General features: G+C 43.1%; 2 protein-coding genes across 2 annotated transcripts in view; one reads left to right on the top strand and one right to left on the bottom strand.

Moving 5' to 3' along the window:
• LOC128353153 (exportin-T-like) overlaps positions 1 to 6531 on the top strand; it is a 15247-nt gene extending 8716 nt beyond the window's left edge. Inside the window, exons 6-14 of the mRNA XM_053313834.1 lie at positions 240 to 475; positions 1089 to 1374; positions 2040 to 2229; positions 2640 to 2756; positions 3199 to 3314; positions 5424 to 5471; positions 5647 to 5718; positions 5822 to 5878; positions 6298 to 6531. Of these exons, the coding sequence (XP_053169809.1) occupies positions 240 to 475; positions 1089 to 1374; positions 2040 to 2229; positions 2640 to 2756; positions 3199 to 3314; positions 5424 to 5471; positions 5647 to 5718; positions 5822 to 5878; positions 6298 to 6324 (1149 nt within the window). The 3' untranslated portion in view covers positions 6325 to 6531. The remainder of the gene's footprint in view (positions 1 to 239; positions 476 to 1088; positions 1375 to 2039; positions 2230 to 2639; positions 2757 to 3198; positions 3315 to 5423; positions 5472 to 5646; positions 5719 to 5821; positions 5879 to 6297) is intronic.
• A 7979-nt stretch (positions 6532 to 14510) lies between these two features.
• rtcb (RNA 2',3'-cyclic phosphate and 5'-OH ligase) overlaps positions 14511 to 18476 on the bottom strand; it is a 12035-nt gene continuing 8069 nt past the window's right edge. Inside the window, exons 9-12 of the mRNA XM_053343995.1 lie at positions 17846 to 18034; positions 17043 to 17153; positions 15911 to 16030; positions 14511 to 14981 (exon numbers count right to left, since the gene is read on the bottom strand). Of these exons, the coding sequence (XP_053199970.1) occupies positions 14874 to 14981; positions 15911 to 16030; positions 17043 to 17153; positions 17846 to 18034 (528 nt within the window). The 3' untranslated portion in view covers positions 14511 to 14873. The remainder of the gene's footprint in view (positions 14982 to 15910; positions 16031 to 17042; positions 17154 to 17845; positions 18035 to 18476) is intronic.

Genomic DNA, 18476 nt, shown 5'->3' with positions numbered 1-18476 from the left:
TCCTCTCCTTCCTTCCTTCCTTCTCCCTCCCTCCCTCCTTCCTTCCTTCCTCCCTCCCTCCTTCCTTCCTTCCTCCCTCCTTTCCTTCCTTCCTTCCTCCTTTCCTTCTTCCTCCCTCCTCCTTACTCCTTTCCTTCCTCCTCCTCTCCTTCTCTCCTTTCCTTCCTTCCTTGACCTGAGAACAACAGGAGGGTCAAAGGTTAAAATGACATCACATCCTGTCTCTGGTCTCTGCAGAGAACGGTTTCCCGGCTCTGCTGACCAACGACGACCAGCTGTTCATGTTCGAGGCGGCGGGCGTCCTCATCGTGAACGGTGAGAGTCCAGCGGAGAGGAAGCAGGCGCTGATGAGGAGCCTGCTGACGCCGCTCATGGACGCTTTCCGCCTGCTGCTCGCCAAAATGCCGCAGGAGACGGAGGAGGAGCGCCAGGCCGCCCTCGCCGACTGTCTGAGCCACGCGGTCGGCTTCGCCAGGTGAGATCAGCTGATTACACACGTCCATTATTATATAGATTAATGATGTCTGCTGCTGCTGGTACTTATCTCTCTCTCCTCTCCCTCCTCTCTCTCTCTCTCTGTCTCTCTCTCTCTCTCTGTCTCTCTCTCTCTCTGTCTCTCTCTCTCTCTCTCCCTCTGTTCTCTCTCTCTCCTCTCCCTCCTCTCTCTCTCAACTCTCTGTTGCTACTCTCTCTCTCTCTCTCCTCTGTCTCTCTCTCTCCTCTCCCTCCTCTCTCTCTTTCCCCTCTCTCTCTCTCTTTCCCCTCTCTCTCTCTCTGTCTCTCCTCTCTCTCTCTCTCCTCTGTCTGTCTCTCTCTCTCTTTCCTCCCTCTCTCTCTCTCTCTCTCCCTCTCGCTCGTCTCTCCTCTCTCTCTCTCTCTATCCTCTCTCTCTCTCTCTCCCCTCCTCTCTCTCTCTTTCCCCTCTATCTCTCTCTCCCTCTCTCTCTCACCCCTCCCTCTCTCTCTCTCTCACTTCTCTCTCTCTCTCTCACTTCTCTCTCTCTCACCTCTCTCTCTCTCACCCCTCTCTCTCTCTCTCTCTCTCTCTCTCACCCCCTCTCTCCCTCCCCCTCTCCCCCTCTCTCCAGTCGGACCAGTAAGGCGTTCAGTAACAAGCAGACGGTGAAGCAGTGTGGGTGTACGGAGGTCTACAGAGACTGTCTGCAGACCTTCCTGCCTGCGCTGAGCTGCCCCGTCCAGCGGGGGGTGCTGCGGAGCTCCGTGCGCTCCTTCCTGCACCGTATGATCATCTGCATGGAGGAGGAGGTGCTGCCCTTCATCCCCGCCGCCTCCGAGCACATGCTGAAGGACTGCGAGGCCAAAGACCTGCAGGAGTTCATCCCACTCATCAGCCAGATCACCGCCAAGTTCAAGGTAGACCACAGCTAAGCTTTTAACCTCCAGTACCATTAATGAATGATTATGTGTGTGTGTGTGTGTGTGTGTGTGTGTGTGTGTGTGTGTGTGTGTGTGTCTGTGTGTGTGGTCTCTCTGTGTGTGTGTGTGTGTGTGTGTCTCTCTCTGTGTGTGTCGCTCTCTGTGTGTGTGTGTGTGTGTCTCTCTGTGTGTGTGTCTCTCTCTCTCTGTGTGTGTGTGTGTGTGTCTCTGTGTGTGTGTGTCTCTCTGTGTGTGTGTGTCTGTGTGTGTGTGTGTGTGTGTGTCTCTCTCTCTCTGTGTTTGTGTCTCTCTCTGTGTGTCTCTCTGTGTGTGTGTGTGTCTCTCTGTCTCTGTGTCTCTTTAATTTAGCATTTTCACACATGAGAATCTTTATGGAGTGATAATAAAGATGTTTTAAGGTGTGACTAAGCTGTGGTTCATGTCTAGTTTACTTGATTAGAACTATGTAAAGATCATAGTTTGGGTTCAAATCATCAAATTCCTTAAAGATATGCAACCTTTGTTGTCATGGCAACCGTGAACACCACCATTAACTGACAAGAGCGAGATTAGAGTTTCTAAAGACATCACCTGCAGCTGAGTTCAGTCGTATAATCAGTGATCGGTGAGGTAACTTCCTGTCCCTCTCGTTGCCATGGCAGCGGCAGGTGTCCCCGTTCCTGCAGCAGGTGTTCATGCCGCTGGTGCACGCCATCTTCGAGGTGCTGGCGCGACCGGCGGAGGACAACGACCAGGCGGCCGCGCTGGAGAAGCAGATGCTGAGGAGGAGCTACTTCAGCTTCATCCAGACCGTCACAGGAAGTGGCATGAACGAGGTCATGGCCAATCAGGGTGAGCGCAGCGGAGAGGGGGAGGAGTCTACAACTAGTACTACTATTACTACAAAAAATACTACTACATAAAGTACTACTACTACTACTGTTACTACTACTAATACTACTACTACTACTACTGTTACTAGTACATAAAGTACTTCTACTACTACTACATAAAGTACTACCACGACAAAAAGTACTACTACTACTACTACTACTGTTACTACTACTACTACATAAAGTACTACTACCACCACTACTACATAAAGTACTACTACCACCACTACTACATAAAGTACTATTACTGTTGCTGCTTGTCTATAGCTGCAGTCGCTGAGTGGTAGCATGTTTGAAGATGATGTTGTCATAGAAACGGCTTTGTTAGTGCTGGGATGCAGCATGGACTCATATGTTTGTGTTTTTTAGGAGCGGAGAACATCGAGCGTGTGGTGTTCACCATCATCCAGGGAGCCGTGGACTTCCCTGATCCCATCGCTCAGAAAACCTGCTTCATCATCCTCTCCAAACTGGTGGAGCTGTGGGGTCAGAAAACATTCATTAAAACACCTTTAACCCTCTGCCATGTAGTCTGTATTTATTAGTTACTAACTACTACTGCTACTAATACTACAGAAAGTACTACTATTACTACAACACAAAGTACTACTACTATTTCTACTACTACTGAGAGTACTACTACTATTACTGCAGTACTAATATTACTACAGAAAGTACTACTACTATTAATACAATTACAAAAGTACTACTACTACTACAAAAAATACTACTACTACTACTACAATTACTGCTGTACTACTACTATTACTGCAGTACTACTACTACTATTACTGCAGTACTACTACTACTGCTACTATTACTGCAGTACTACTACTACTACATAAAGTACTACTACTACTTCTCGTCCATGTACTGAGTATTTCTTAGTATTTCCTTCTTCTCTGTCTCTGTGTGATGAACCCTGCAGGAGGTAAAGACGGCATGGTTGGTTTCCCAGACTTCATCTACAAACACATCGTCCCTGCCTGTTTCCTGGCTCCTCTCAAACCGACCTTTGACCTCTCGGATGCTCAGACGGTCCTGGTGAGTCTCTCTCTCTCTCCGCTAGGCATGGGCCGGTATGAGATTCTGACGGTATGATAACCTGAGGTAAAAATATCACGGTTTCACGGTTTTATGATTACGGCTCTAAAATGTGATATTTTGAAATGTCTGTATTTAAAAACAAACAAAAAATTTTTTTTTCCCCCCCATTGAACGGTCTTTTATTTTTAGTAAATATGTATTTAAAATAAATAATAATAAAAAATAACTGAATCATTTCTAAATAAATGATAAAAAAATAAATGCAGTCCTAAACCTGCAACTCAAGTCACGACATAAATAAATTATTTTTAGTGCAAATAAATGCAATCACTGAACCTGCGGCTCAAGATCAGAACATAAATAATAGAATAAAGTAAAAACACATCTAAGATAAATATAAATAAATGCAGCAGGAGCTTAAAACTGAATCAACAGTTTTTGGAGACTTGCTCACGATCATATTGGCTGTATTTCCTCCTCGCGCTGCTACTGTCCGGGACCTTCTTCCTCCTCGCGCTGCTACTGTCCGTTACCTTCTTCCTCCGAGCCGCAGCCGTCTGTGTTTTTACGGTAGCCGAAGTATAAATACAGCCGACTTGGTGCTTTTAGACGGAGGGGAAAGTTCGGGGGGGAAGTTCGGGGGGCTCGCCTCCTTCAGCCATCATACAGCCTGCAGAGCTACCTGCTTGTAACAGCAGCCGGAGTACGGGAGGGGTTGGACTTCACGCTGCAGCTGCACACGACCTGAGGAACCTCCACTCTCTCTCTGACCAGACGTCACATTAAAAAACCCGCTCATACCCGCAGACTGTATCATACCACACACTGTATCATACCCACAGACTGTACCATACCACAGACTGTATCATACCCACAGACTGTATCCTACCACAGACTGTATCATACCACAGACTGTATCATACCACAGACTGTATCATACCCACAGACTGTATCCTACCACAGACTGTATCATACCCACAGACTGTACCATACCACAGACTGTATCATACCCACAGACTGTATCCTACCACAGACTGTATCATACCACAGACTGTATCATACCCACAGACTGTATCATACCCACAGACTGTATCATACCCACAGACTGTATCATACCACAGACTGTATCATACCACAGACTGTATCATACCACAGACTGTATCATACCACAGACTGTATCATACCACAGACTGTATCATACCACAGACTGTATCATACCACAGACTGTATCATACCACAGACTGTATCATACCCACAGACTGTATCATACCCACAGACTGTATCATACCACAGACTGTATCATACCCACAGACTGTATCATACCCACAGACTGTATCATACCACAGACTGTATCATACCACAGACTGTATCATACCCAGACTGTATCATACCACAGACTGTATCATACCACAGACTGTATCATACCCACAGACTGTATCATACCCACAGACTGTATCATACCACAGACTGTATCATACCCCAGACTGTATCATACCCCAGACTGTATCATACCCACAGACTCAACAGTTTGGAGACTTGCTCACGATCATATTGGCTGTATTGCCTCCTCGCGCTGCTACTGTCCGTTATCTTCTTCCTCCAAACCGCAGCCGTCTGTCTTTTTACGGTAGCCGAAGTATAAATACAGCCGACTTGGTCCTTTGAGACGGAGGGGAAAGTTCGGGGGGTTTGCCTCCTTCAGCCATCATACAGCCTGCAGAGCTACCTGCTTGTATCAGCAACCGGAGTACGGGAGGGGTTGTACTTCACGCTGCAGCTGCACACAACCTGAGGAACCTCCACTCTCTCTCTGACCAGACGTCACATTAAAAAACTCGCTCATACCCACAGATTGTATCATACCCACAGACTGTATCATACCCACAGACTGTATCATACCACAGACTGCATCATACCCACAGACTGTACCATACCGCAGGAACGGTGTGACGAAACATTTTAATGGTTTTGAAACCGTGACTTTTTCATACCGTGGTTTAGCTTGGAACCGGTAACCGGCCCATGCCTACTCTCCGCTGTGTGTTTTCATCCAGTCCTGGGTTAGGGTTAGGGTTACTTCCTGTTTGACTCTGCTTTGTTCTGCAGACGCTGTCGGAGTGCGCCGTCACGCTGAAAATGATTCATCTCAAACGGGTAAAAACCATCTCGTCTTCACCAGTAGTTTCTTTCTTCTTTAAATCATGGTGACTTTTCTGAACTCTCCTCTCCTCCTCTCCTCCCCTCCCCTCCCCTCCTCTCCTCTCCTCTCCTCTCCTCTCCCCTCCTCCTCCTCCTCCTCTCCTCTCCTCTCCTCCTCTCCTGGTTTTAGGGGCCGGAGTTTATTCACTTCTTGCAGCAGGAGTATCTTCCATCGCTGCAGGTGTCGCCGGAAATCTCACAGGTTAGTTAAGCAGGATTAAAAAAAAGAGAGAAGATACAAACCAGCTGCATTATGGGAAATGTAGGATTAAAGAGTTAGAATAATGATGATGTGTTTGTAACAGGAACTGTGTCAAGTCATCCAGCAGCCAGACATCAAAGTCCTGAAAAACTACATCAAGGTTTGTTTGATTATTATTATTATAATCAATAATCAGTGATTGGTTCAGTTTGATCAGCTAATGACTCTTCTTCTTCTCCTCCTCCTCCTCTTCCCCATCCCCCTCCTCTTCTCCTCCTCCTCTCTACTTTTCCTCTTCTTCTTCCTCCTCTTCTTCTTCCTCCTACTCCTCCTCCTCTCTACTTTTCCTCTTCTTCCTCCTCTTCTCCTCCTCCTCTCCTTCCTCAACCTCTTCTTCCTCCTCCCCCTCTCCTTCCTCCTCCTACTCCTCCTCCTCTCCACCTATTCTTCTTTCTCCTCCTCCTCCTCCTCCTTCCTCTTCCCCCTCCTCTTCTCCTCCCCCTCCCCTTCTCCTCCCCCTCCCCTTTCCTCTCCCTCCTCTTCCTCCTCTCCTCCTCCCCCTCCTCTTCCTCCTCTCAGGCGTTCTTCCAGCGAGGGAAGCTGTAGGGAATAAAAACTGGAAGTTCACCGGGACTGAAAAGGACACTTTTGACAGGAAGTGGTCGTACACGCCACTTTTTTTTTTTTTTTTTACAACACCACCACCACCACCAACGAAGAAGAAGAAAAAAAAAGGACGTTAGCATAGGAAGCTGCTTTTTGCACTTAAACAGTAAAAGCATCACGCGGCCGGTCGGTCGGTCGGTCTGTGGAGGAACCGGACCGGACCGAGCCGAGCCGACGGACTCAGAGACAGAAAAGAAGCTCGGCCGCTGCATCGGATACACGTGGAGAGCTTCTCTGCGGAGTCGTCGCCGTCGTCATGGAAACGGAGAGGCTTTTTTTTTTGTTTTTTTTTTTTTTTGTTGTGGATGCTTCCTTCCTGTGTGGGAGAAAAGGAGTCGGTAATTATCCTCCAACGATCCGATCAAACCTCCGATGAACCGATGAACCGATGCTAGCTTTACTCTAGGAAACCTCGTTAGACAAACACAGTAGAGAGTTTTTTTTTAATTTTAGCTGCCACTGATTGGACGAACAATAAAAGGGCTGAATTGTATTATTTTTATTTAAAAGTGGCATTTGAATATTTTTCTGAGGATTGAAGTGAAACATTAAAGTGCTTTCAGCTCGGCTACGCGTGCGGTTTGCCTTCAAGGGTCTTTTTTTTTTGGGGGGATTTCAGATTTAAATTGAAAAAGCAAAATATGTTCTGTGTCATCTCAACAGCTCTTATTTTATTTTATTTTATTTGTATTGATTGGCTGTACAGCAGGGGGGTCAAACATGCGGCCCGCCGAGAGGTCTAATCTGGCCCACTTTCCTTCTTTTCCTTCCTCCCTTTCATCCATCTGTCCTTCCTTCCTACCTTCCTTCTGTCCTTTCTTCCTTCTTACCTCCCTTCCTTCCTTCTTACCTTCCTCCCTTCCTTCCTTCCTTTCGTCCTTCCTCCCTTCCATCTTCCTTCCTTCCATCCATCTGCCCTTCCTTCTTACCTTCCTTCCTTCTTCCCTTCCTCCCTTCCATCTTCCTTCCTTCTTTCTGTATGTCCTTCCTTCCTTCCTTCCTTCCTTCCCTTGAATGCAAATGAGTTGGACCCCTCTGCTGTAGAGCGACATCGACCCTTCGTGCTGGTTTTGTGATTTAAAAGGAAGAAACAATCTTAGAGGAATATTTAAGTTTCCTGGAACAATAATGAAAGTTTCAGGCTTTTTATTTCTTCTGGGTTTTTTTTTTTTTTTGGTATTTTTTTGCCTTTATTAAAAAAAAGCAGCAGATTGAGACGGGAGACATGAAGAGAGAGAGGAACGTGTCCTGTGCTCTTTAACTTCAGATGGAAATGAATCTAAAGGAGGAACAAAAGTGTAAATAAGAGAATAAGATGTTAAAACTGTAAATAAAAAGTTCCTAGTTTAGTTTTTTTTGTTTTTTTAAATCATTTCCATCTGGAAGCTACGGGAGACAAATACTGTCATAAAATGAATTAAAAAAAAAAGAAAAGGATGAAAATGTTCAGACTGATGGAAATAAAATTTAAAAAAAGCCAAAATTATGAAATGTTTAAAACTTTTGACTCATTTTCATTCTTAAAATTTGAATTTAAATAAAATGTAATAATTTCATAAAAGTGTTGCTGTCGTTATTATTTAAGGAGGGAGGAAAGAAGGACGGAGAGGGAGAAAGGAAGGGAAGAAGGAAGGGGGATGGAAGAAGGAAAGAAGGAGGGAGGGAGGAGGGAAGGAAAGAAGGACGGAGAGAGGGAGGAAGGTTGGAAGAAGGAAGGAAAGGAGGGAGGGAGGAAGGAAGGAATAAGGAAGGAAAGGAGGGAAGGAATAAGGAAGGAAGGAAAGGAGGATGGAAGGAAGGAAGGAAAGGAGTACCTCCCTTCCTTCTTTCCTCCCTCCCTCCCTCCTTCCTTCTCTCTTTCTTTCCTCTCCCTCCCTTCCCTCTTCCTTCTTTCCTTCCTTCCTCCCTCTCTCCGTCCTTCTTTCCTTCCCTCCTCCCTCCCTCCTTCTTTCCTTCTTCCATCCCCCTTCCTTCTTCCCTTCCTTTCTCCCTCTCCGTCCTTCTTTCCTTCCCTCCTGCCTCCCTTCCTTCTTTTGTTCCTCCCTCCTTTCCTTCTTCCATCCCCCTTTCTTCCTTATTTCCTTCTTTCCTTCCTCCTTCCTTCCTTCTTTCCTCCCTCCTTCCTTCCTTCTTTCCTCCCTCCCTCCTTCTTTCCTTCTTCCATCCCCCTTCCTTCTTTCCTTCCTTCCTCTCTCCCTCTCCGCCCTTCTTTCCTTCCCTCCTTCCTCCCTTCCTTCTTTCGTTCCTCCCTCCTTTCCTTCTTCCATCCCCCTTTCTTCCTTCCTTCCTTCTTTCCTCCCTCCTTCCTTCCTTCTTTCCTCCCTCCTTCCTTCTTTCCTCCCTCCCTCCATCCCCCTTTCTTCCTTCCTTCCCTCTATAATTTTGACTTTAAAACATTTACTTTCATATATTTGACCTCTTATCTTATAACTCTTCATTAATATTTCATTTTTAATCTTATAATTAAAACTCTAAATCATTTTATATATTAACGTTTGGCTGTTTTTTATTCTCGTCATTCTTTATATTTGATCTTTTTCTCGTTCATCAGAAACATGAAACGTGACCAGAACAGTGAATTTTATATATTTGTGACGATTTCAGGATGAAATGAATAAACTGAATTATGCAACGTGATACTGTGAAGAAGCTGCCAACCAATAAAAAACTAACTGTCTTCTCTTCCTTCCTTCCTTCCTTCCTTATTTCCTTCCATCTTTCCTTCCTCCCTTCCTTTTAATGAGGTTATAACCACAGACTGTATAAAAGAAACAGACGTAACATCCGTGACGTCACCCATTGATTTATGGACTGCTGCTCGTAAGCCAATAGTTTCGGATCTGGGCAGTGCCATCTTGAAAATTTCAGATGCATGCTGGGAAAAATAAAAACACGGATTCTACTTATATGGGCATGAGGCGGGGCCATGGGCGGAGCAGGGAGGTTGCTATGGTTACGAGGGCTGGATCTCGAGGACATTGGTCAATCAACCTGTCAATCAGGACGTAGCCACGCCCTAATGCATACCCTGCTTTATCGTCACATATAAAATCAGGGAGGCCAAAATGTCCCAAATGAACATCATACTGCATTGAAGAAGGCTTTAAACTAGCGATTGAGACCATAAACACATTTTGAAAACGTTTACTGAGGTTAGAAATCAAGTGAGAAGTTGGTGAATTCTCCATTGACTTGTATAGAGACGGTCGCCCCCTGGTGGCCTTTTGATAGAATGCAGCTCTAAGTTACTTCCTGGTTGGCCTCATTTCAGAGGACCTGAACTCCCCGCGTGGTTTTAACTCTCCTGGTGAGAGTTAATGAACTAACTGATGAACTAACATTAGTTTCTAATCTAGAACTGAAAAGAAAAACAAACTCAGCAGAGAATAAATCATTAAAAACACTTTTCCTGTTTCATCATCTGGTAAAATACAACCTCCTGAACCAGAGTCAGACTCTACTGGACAACTTTTACTCTGAAATGTGAAGTTTTTCTCTCTTTTACTCATGAAGCTGCAACATTAACATTAACTGGACTCTCTGGTCATTTAAATATTAATGTTCCTTATTAATGTGTTTCCATTTAAAAGGGAAATAAAAAGGCTTTCCAACGTTATAAGATTTATTTAAGCTTTGTTAAAATAAAGAAATCATCTAGCAAACACACGTTAACTTTATAATGGTTTAGTGAATGAAAACATGAGTTCTGTTAAAAAGAGAAACTCAAACTCTGTTCTCATTTTGTCTTTTTTCTACCGTTTAAAAGCTTTTGTCAAGAAAACTCTTCATTTCCTGCACAGATGTTTTACAGTAAAAGTCTAGAGAGCTTTTAATGTGAAACAACTGTGCAGGAAATGAAAAGTTTTTATTGGACAAAAAAAGAAGCAGATGTGGGGTTTTGTTTTTTTTTAAAGATTTTCTTAAAGTTGCAAACTCACAGCAGAAATAAAGTGATTTAGTTGATTTTTTAATTTTTAATTTTGTAATATTTTCACTCAGTCTATGCCACATTTCCTGTGCAGATATTCCCATGGAAGTAAATCTGTGCCATCTGCTTTTGAATTTGAATTTTTAGCACTGAATTTTTTTTTACACTGAATTTTTTCTAATGTTTAAAAAAATTCAGTGTAAAAAAATTCAGAGTCAACATCCAGGTAACTAGACAGAAGCATTCGATCCCTGAATCAAATCGTTCACCATCCAGCCAATCAAGTTACGCTCTGTTTGTCCTGTGACCCCCGACACAGGAAGGCGGTGAAGATATGCGGTTAAGCCCACTCGGCTACGTCTCAGCTACGTCTCAGCTACGTCAGCTACGTCTCAGCTACGTCTCAGCTACGTCTCAGCTATGTCTCAGCTACGTCTCAGCTATGTCTCAGCTACGTCTCAGCTACGTCTCAGCTATGTCTCAGCTACGTCTCAGCTACGTCTCAGCTACGTCTCAGCTATGTCTCAGCTACGTCAGCTACGTCTCAGCTACGTCTCAGCTACGTCTCAGCTATGTCTCAGCTACGTCTCAGCTACGTCTCGGCTATGTCTCGGCTATGTCTCAGCTACGTTTCAGCTACGTGTCAGCTACGTGTCAGCTACGTCTCAGCTACGTCAGCTACGTCAGCTACGTCTCAGCTACGTCTCAGCTATGTCAGCTACCGGCAGAAACAACGATGGCGCTTCGGTGAGTAAACGGAGCGTAACTTGATTGGCTGGATGGTGAACGATTTGATTCAGGGATCGAATTTTTGAATTTTTGAAGACATTTCAAGAATTTTTTTACACTGAATTTTTTTAAACATTAGAAAAAATTCAGAGGAAAAAAAAAATTCTGTTCTTGAAATTCAACAGCTTTTAAAATTCAAAGTCTTATTTCAACGAAAAAAAAAATTCAGTGTTTGAAATTCAAATTCAAAAGCAGATGGCACAGATTTACTTCCATATGTTTCACATTAAATTGAAGCTTCACACTGAATAAAACGTGTCGAGACGTGTTTGTCATGGTTTTTTCTTCAGAATCAATATTTTAGTTTAATGTGTTTTATTCTTTCTATAACTTTCTATTCTTTCTATTCTATTTCTTTTATACAGTCTATGGTTTTATTACGTCTCTGCAGGAAAACGTTTAGTTCAGTGAAAGTGACAAAAAAAGAAAAGAAAAAGAAATGACTGAGACGAGTGTTAGTGTTAGAAGCAGAGAGCAAAGGTCCGTCTGCACTGAGAACAATAACTATAATGATAATAACTATAAATATAGTTTTATTGGAGTGGATGGAAGAGTTCAATCACACGATAACTATAACTATAACTATAACTATAGAGGAGAAGGATATCTTTCAGAGAGGTTTGATGAACGATAAAAACACTGACTGTCAATCACAATCCTTACTTAGTGATTTCTTTAGAGAGGTTTGTCTCTGTTTGTTAGACACTGATTCTGGAGCTTTGTTCTCTATTATAAAGTAAGAACAACAGTTAGTGGCTGTTAGTGAGCAGATCTGAGCTCAGACTGTGTCTCTGCTGCTGAAACATCACAGCAGCTCGAGTCTGAACCACTTCTGATCATCACACTGAATCAGCTCCAACCTCTGAACTCTGCTGCTCTGCTGTTTATCTCTCAGTACAACATCCAGCAGTCACAGTAGATTTTATGTGTACAGGCTTATTTTTATCTTGTGCAGGCAGTACATTTTATTGTATTGCTTTTATCTTTCTGTCGTGCTTCTATTGTGTTTTCTATTTGTTGTGTTAATGCAGCACTTTGGAAATCTTGTGTTTGTTCAAATCCTGCTATATTAATTCATTAAGTGGATTGGATAACAGCTAATCAATAAGGGCCAGTTGTTCCTCCGCTGTCCCGCACTCACCTCAAACCCAACTGTACTCAAACCATAGACTGTATTTAAGAAACTCAAACACGGTCTCCTCAGACACGTTGAGCAGAAACATAGACAGACTGTTTGCTCTCATAAAACACGCACAGTGTGTGTAAGCATGTTCTTCTGAGTCATGCCTGTGTAGTATGCAGTACGAAGACTCTAAAAGCAGACAAACTGATTCAACTCTTTACTCCAGTAAAAGTAAGACTTAGTTTAATGACTTAGAAGTCACCAAATGACTTACTTTAATGAATTTCGTTAGTTTATATAATGTAGATTTGTAAAATATTACTTTTACGAGGGTCACAGTCACAGTCATAAACTTTTCATAATTGTGGTAGCAGCGGTGCAGCAGATGTAATGAAGTCCACGCAGCACGCTGGATGTAAACTAATATTAAGCCTATAGCCTATTCATTATAATGTCCATGGACATAAATTGAGTTATTTTGCCTTAATAATAAATATAAAATAATACACAAAAATGGTACTGGACGCCGCTGTTTATTGGAGGATATCGTTCTCAGTATGGACGCTCACATCGTTGTCGTCATAGTTACAGCCAGGTTTGGAGAGTAACGGATTACATGTAACGGCGTTACATATTCAAAATACCAGTAACTTTATTCCGTTATAGTTACAGTTTAAATTGGTGTATTCAGAATACAGTTACTTTCTTTAAAAAAGATGACTTTACTGCACCACGCAGGTTGCACTGTGCGTGTACAGGTGATATTATGCACGCGCACATATGCTGCAAATCAATGAGAGCAGTTTCCACACAACACCAAATGCGTTTATGGCTTTGAAATACAGAGAAGAGTTTACCTACACACCTGGTAATACTGCAAGCTTTACTTACCTTCAACAAGCTGCGTTCAGCATCCAGAGACTCCACGTCTGATCTGAAGAAGCATCTTGAGTTAAATTGGCTAATTCGCGTTAGCTAGCCGGTCAGGTGATGTAAATTATAATCATTGGGTGGAGAAATTAACCCGGTAACTATTAACCTCTGAAGCATGAGAGCCGCCGGCGGGACAACAGCGCCCCCTATAGATTAAAAACGTCTCAGTGCAGTTAAACAAGCATGAATATAACCATATGACACCGTGACTCACGAAATAAACGTCAAAGAAAAATCCAAACAAACTTCCTATCGTCCTTCCTATCGTAAATGTACAACTACAAATGATGTCTTACCTTCGCTGTCTTTATGGTTAAAAGTTGTCTGGTCGCAAAATACTCCCAGTAACAGCTACTCCAACGTCTCTGGATCATTTTGAGTCGATTCAAGCTAGTTTCCATTCATTTACATGGCATGAGGGATGAATGCCGACACAAGGTTTCTGTCGCCATCTAGTGGTTGAACTGTGCTACTGTGACACATTTAGCCAACTGCACTACTTTCTAGAGGACGTGAACTTACTGCTGGAGCCCAATTTTTTCTTCATTCATCAACATTTAAGAATAAATTTTAAAAAATGATTTTAATTTCTGAGCTGTGGAAATTAATAAAGGTAAAATAAATTGAAGAACATTGACGCTTGGATGCCGTTTTTCTTTAAATAGTATCAGTTGCAGGACAAAATGTACCACATTTGTGTTTTGTATATTTGCATAAGTTTTTCTCTGAAGACAGAAATAAGATTGTTCTCTAAAGCAAGTGTTAACTAAAACCATACATTTACTTGAGTAATCCAAGGGAATACATTACAGATTACATTTTAGGACATGTAATCAGTAATCTGTAGGGGAATACATTATAAAAGTAACCATCCCAACACTGATTACAGTCATAGTTATCGTTCTCAGTGTGGACACTCACGTCGTTGTCGTCATAGTAACAGTCATAGTTATCGTTCGCAGTGAGGACGCTAACATCGTTGTCGTCATAGTAACAGTCATAGTTATCGTTCTCAGTGTGGATGCTCACACCGTCGTCGTCATAGTAACAGTCATAGTTATCGTTCTCAGTGTGGACGCTCACGCCGTTGTCGTCATAGTAACGGTCATAGTTATCGTTCTCAGTGTGGACGCTTACATCGTCGTCGTCATAGTAACAGTCATAGTTATCGTTCTCAGCGTGGACGCTTACATCGTCGTCGTCATAGTAACAGTCAGGTTATCGTTCTCAGCGTGGACGCTCACGTCGTCGTCGTCATAGTAACAGTCATAGCTATCGTTCACAGTGTGGACACTCACGTCGTCGTCGTCATAGTAACAGTCACAGTTATCGTTCTTAGTGTGGACGCTCACATCGTTGTCGTCATAGTAACAGTGTGGACGGATGAAGAGAAGTCAGTACGAGAAAGTGCAGGCGATTCAAATTCCTGATTGTTTTATTCCCAACTTTTATTCAGGCAAAAAATGTTTGTGCTGCATTATTTCAGCATTTACGGTAAACTTCATTTGAACACAAACATTTCCAGGTTAGAAATCAAATATCTCCATGTTCTTGTTTTCCACAAGCTTCAACTTAAATTCCACTCCAAAGCAAAAAAAAAAAAAAAACCCAAAACAAAAGATAAGTGCGATTATCTCTCTCTCCGTCTTTTATCTGTCTCGTGTGTCTCAGTGTGATGATGTCATGAATAGTCCGTGTGTTCGGCGTCGTGCAGCTTCAGCCTTTAATCACAGCGATCGGCCTCAGTTTGATCGCTTTCTTGCTGATTCCTGCGTCGTGACACGTGTTCACGACATCCGTCACGTTTTTATACGATTCGGGAGCCTGAAGAGAAAAGAAAAGAAAAGAAAAAACTTAAATATCGTCTTCGTTTAGGAGATTAAAACGTGTGAAGGTTTAAATTCAACACAAAGTAAAAACTAATAATCATTTAATAACTTTCAGTAATTCTGACGTCAAACACAAATGTTGCCATAAAGCAGGAGGTCAAACATGAGGCCCGCGGGCCAGAACCGGGCCGCTATACTTCCTGTCTTCTTTTCCTTCCTTCCATCTGTCTCTCCTTCCCTCCTTCCCTTTTCTTTCCCTCATTCTGTCCGTCCTTCTTTCCTTCCTTCCTTCTGTCCTTCCTCCCCTTCTGCTCTCCTTTCTTCCTTCTTTCCTTCCAGTCTTCTTTTCCTTCCTTCCTTCCCTTATTCTGTCCGTCCGTCCATCCTTCCTCCCTTTCCTTCCTTTATTCCATCTGTCATTCCTGTCTTTTTTTCCCCTTTCCCTTTCTTGCTTCTTTCCCTCCCTTCTTTCTTTCCATCTTTCCTTCCTGTCTTCTTCTCCTTCATTCCCTCCTTTCTTACTTCTTTCTTACCTTCTGTCCTTCTTTCCTTCCCCCATTCTGTCTGTCCATCCTTTCTTTCTTCCTTCTTTCCCTCTTTCCTTCCTTACTTCTGTCCTTCCCTTCTTTCCTCCCTGTCTTCTTCTCCTTCATTTCCTTTGTTTCTGTCCTCCTTCCTTCCTTCCTCCTAACCCTCCCTTCTTCCTTTCTTTCCCTCTTTCCTTCCTTCCTCTTTCTTTCCTTCCTTCCTCCCTTTCCCTCCTTCCTCTCTTTCTTCCCTCCTTCCTTCCATCTGTTTAATAATCCTTCCCTCATCAGATCTTGTTCGTGGCCTTTTAATATAAATAAGTTTAACCCCATTCTGCTTTAAACCAAACAACATACGAAACATTAAAATATTAACTTGTGTGTTTTTTATTCTCACCTCCTCCATGACGAGTTTGGGTGAAGCCACTCTGATGGCGATTCCTTGGTCCGCCAGTTTGTCCAGAACGTCCTGGAAGTCCAAGTTCCTGCGGGACTTTGCTCGGGACAGAGCGCGACCCTGAACGACAAGACACGAGGAGAATATAACGTCAAACATCAAAAGAAAAGAAAAACAATGACTGAGACGAGTTTTAGTGTTAGAACCAGGTGGGGAGCTCCGGTCCTCTGCTGCATTCTATCAAAAGGCCACCAGGGGGCGACCGTCTCTATACAAGTCAATGGAGAATTCACCAACTTCTCACTTGATTTCTAACCTCAGTAAACGTTTTCAAAATGTGTTTATGGTCTCAATCGCTAGTTTAAAGCCTTCTTCAATGCAGTATGATGTTCATTTGGGACATTTTGGCCTCCCTGATTTTATATGTGACGATAAAGCAGGGTATGCATTAGGGGCGTGGCTACGTCCTGATTGACAGGTTGATTGACCAATGTCCTCGAGATCCCGCCCTACCAACCATAGCAACCTCCCCGCTCCGCCCATGGCTCCGCCTCATGCCCATATAAGTAGAATCTGTGTTTTTATTTTTCCAGCATGCACCTGAAATTTTCAAGATGGCCGCTGCCTAGATTAGAAACTATTGGCTTCCGAGCAGCAGTCCACAAACCAATGGGTGACGTCATGGATGTTACGTCCATTTCTTTTATACAGTCTATGATTAGAAGCAGAGAGCAAAGGTCCAGCTGCACTGAGAACAATAACTATAAATATAGTTTTAATGGAGTGGATGGAAGAGTTCAATCACACCACAATGATAACGATAGAGGAGAACGATATTGCTGGATCACTGTTTTGATGAACGATGAAAACACTGACTGTCAATCAAAATCCTTATTTATTCATTTATTTATTTATTTATTGTAAAGCAGCTCTGCTCCTCTCTCAGCACAGATTCAGAGGTGATTTCTTTAGAGAGGTTTGTCTCTCGTTATTATACAAAGATGCTGGAGCTTTGTTCTCGAAATAAAACTGTACAGCTCATCCTGTCACGGTCGTGTGCAAAGACAAAGCGAGGTATAGCTTTGCTCTTCAGACTGTAAATCATGTGATCAGATGATAAAGTAACTCGTACCGCTCCGTGACACGTGGTGCCGAATGTTTCCGTCATGCCTTGTTCGGTTCCTGTGAGGACGTAGCTGCAGGTTCCCATCGTTCCTCCGATGAGCACCGGCTGACCTGTGAGCTGAGACACAAACACACAAACACACATAAACACACATAAACACACATAAACACACATAAACACACATAAACACACTCTGTTCAAACCTCCAGCAGCACGTTGACAATTCAATGAGACGAACAGACACATTCAGGGTCGTAACACAAACATCACATCATAATACAAATATAAGGATAAAGTAAAATACCATCTTCCACTTTTCCCACTATTTAACCTTTGTACCCTAATATTTTTTGCTGGCACATTTACCACGTTGGACAAAAGGCACCTTACACTAGCCTTCGAGCTGCTACCTTCCGATTATCTGCCCCTTTTTTAACTTGTACTTTAATTACTTGCCTTTTTTTTTTTAACATGACTGTGAGAGAATGCACAAGAATTTCAATGTGCCTGTACTGTATTGTATTTATGCAAATGGAAATAAACTCTATTCTATTCTATTATATTCTATCCCTGATGGAGAATCAAAATAAAAAACAAGTCGAATTGAGTAGTGCTAGAACTGTATAATGGAAAAGACCCAAAATTGTCCGTCTCTTTTACTCAGGCAGGATATTTGTCTCTCATCTCTCCCTTCATACCTCCCAGTTTAAAACCTTCTGCTGTAAAGAGTCAGATCTTTGTGTTCATGTCTACCTAAAGTCCCATTTATGAAGGACAGGTCTACAGTGTGCGTGAGTGGTGAGGAGAACCTGGTAGTCGACGGGGATGAGCGGGTGGTGCGGAGGGAAAGCTCTGGTGGAGCCTTTGCGGTGAATCAGGAGAGTCTTCTGCTTCCCGTCCACCATGTGCTCCTCCACTTTGGCGATGTTGTGCGAGACATCGTAGATAACGTGCATGTCCAGGTCGTCTGGCGTCGTACCGAACACTTTAGAGAAGGCCTGACATGTTAAAGGAAGAAACAAACTATGGTTAGCATGGACAGAGACGGAGAGCTGTGATGTAAAGGTGTAAAGATATAAAGGTGTAAAGAAATAAAAATATAAAGGTGTAAAGCCCAATTTCCACTGGGTTTTGTCAGTGGAGCGTTACAGCTGTGCCATGGTCACCAGAGCTGATAGCTGCCTCTATAATCAATGAGAGTGTTTCCACCGGCAGCGTCTCAGCAGCTATCAATCCGCAGCATTTCTATTTTTTACGGAGCTGTTTCTAATTCGCGAAAAGCTCAACAGACCAGATTGCACCAGACAGGAAGTCAGACACAGAATCGGCATAATAATAAAACTTCCGTCTTTCAAAATAAAACAACCCATGCAGGCTCCCGATCGTATTTCAGCAACAAACATGAATAAACCAGACAGATAAAGACTCCATCTAGCTACG

Source organism: Scomber japonicus, chromosome 23, assembly GCF_027409825.1.
Source record: "Scomber japonicus isolate fScoJap1 chromosome 23, fScoJap1.pri, whole genome shotgun sequence".
Lineage (NCBI taxonomy): Eukaryota > Metazoa > Chordata > Actinopteri > Scombriformes > Scombridae > Scomber > Scomber japonicus.
This window is presented reverse-complemented; position numbering and strand designations above follow the sequence as displayed.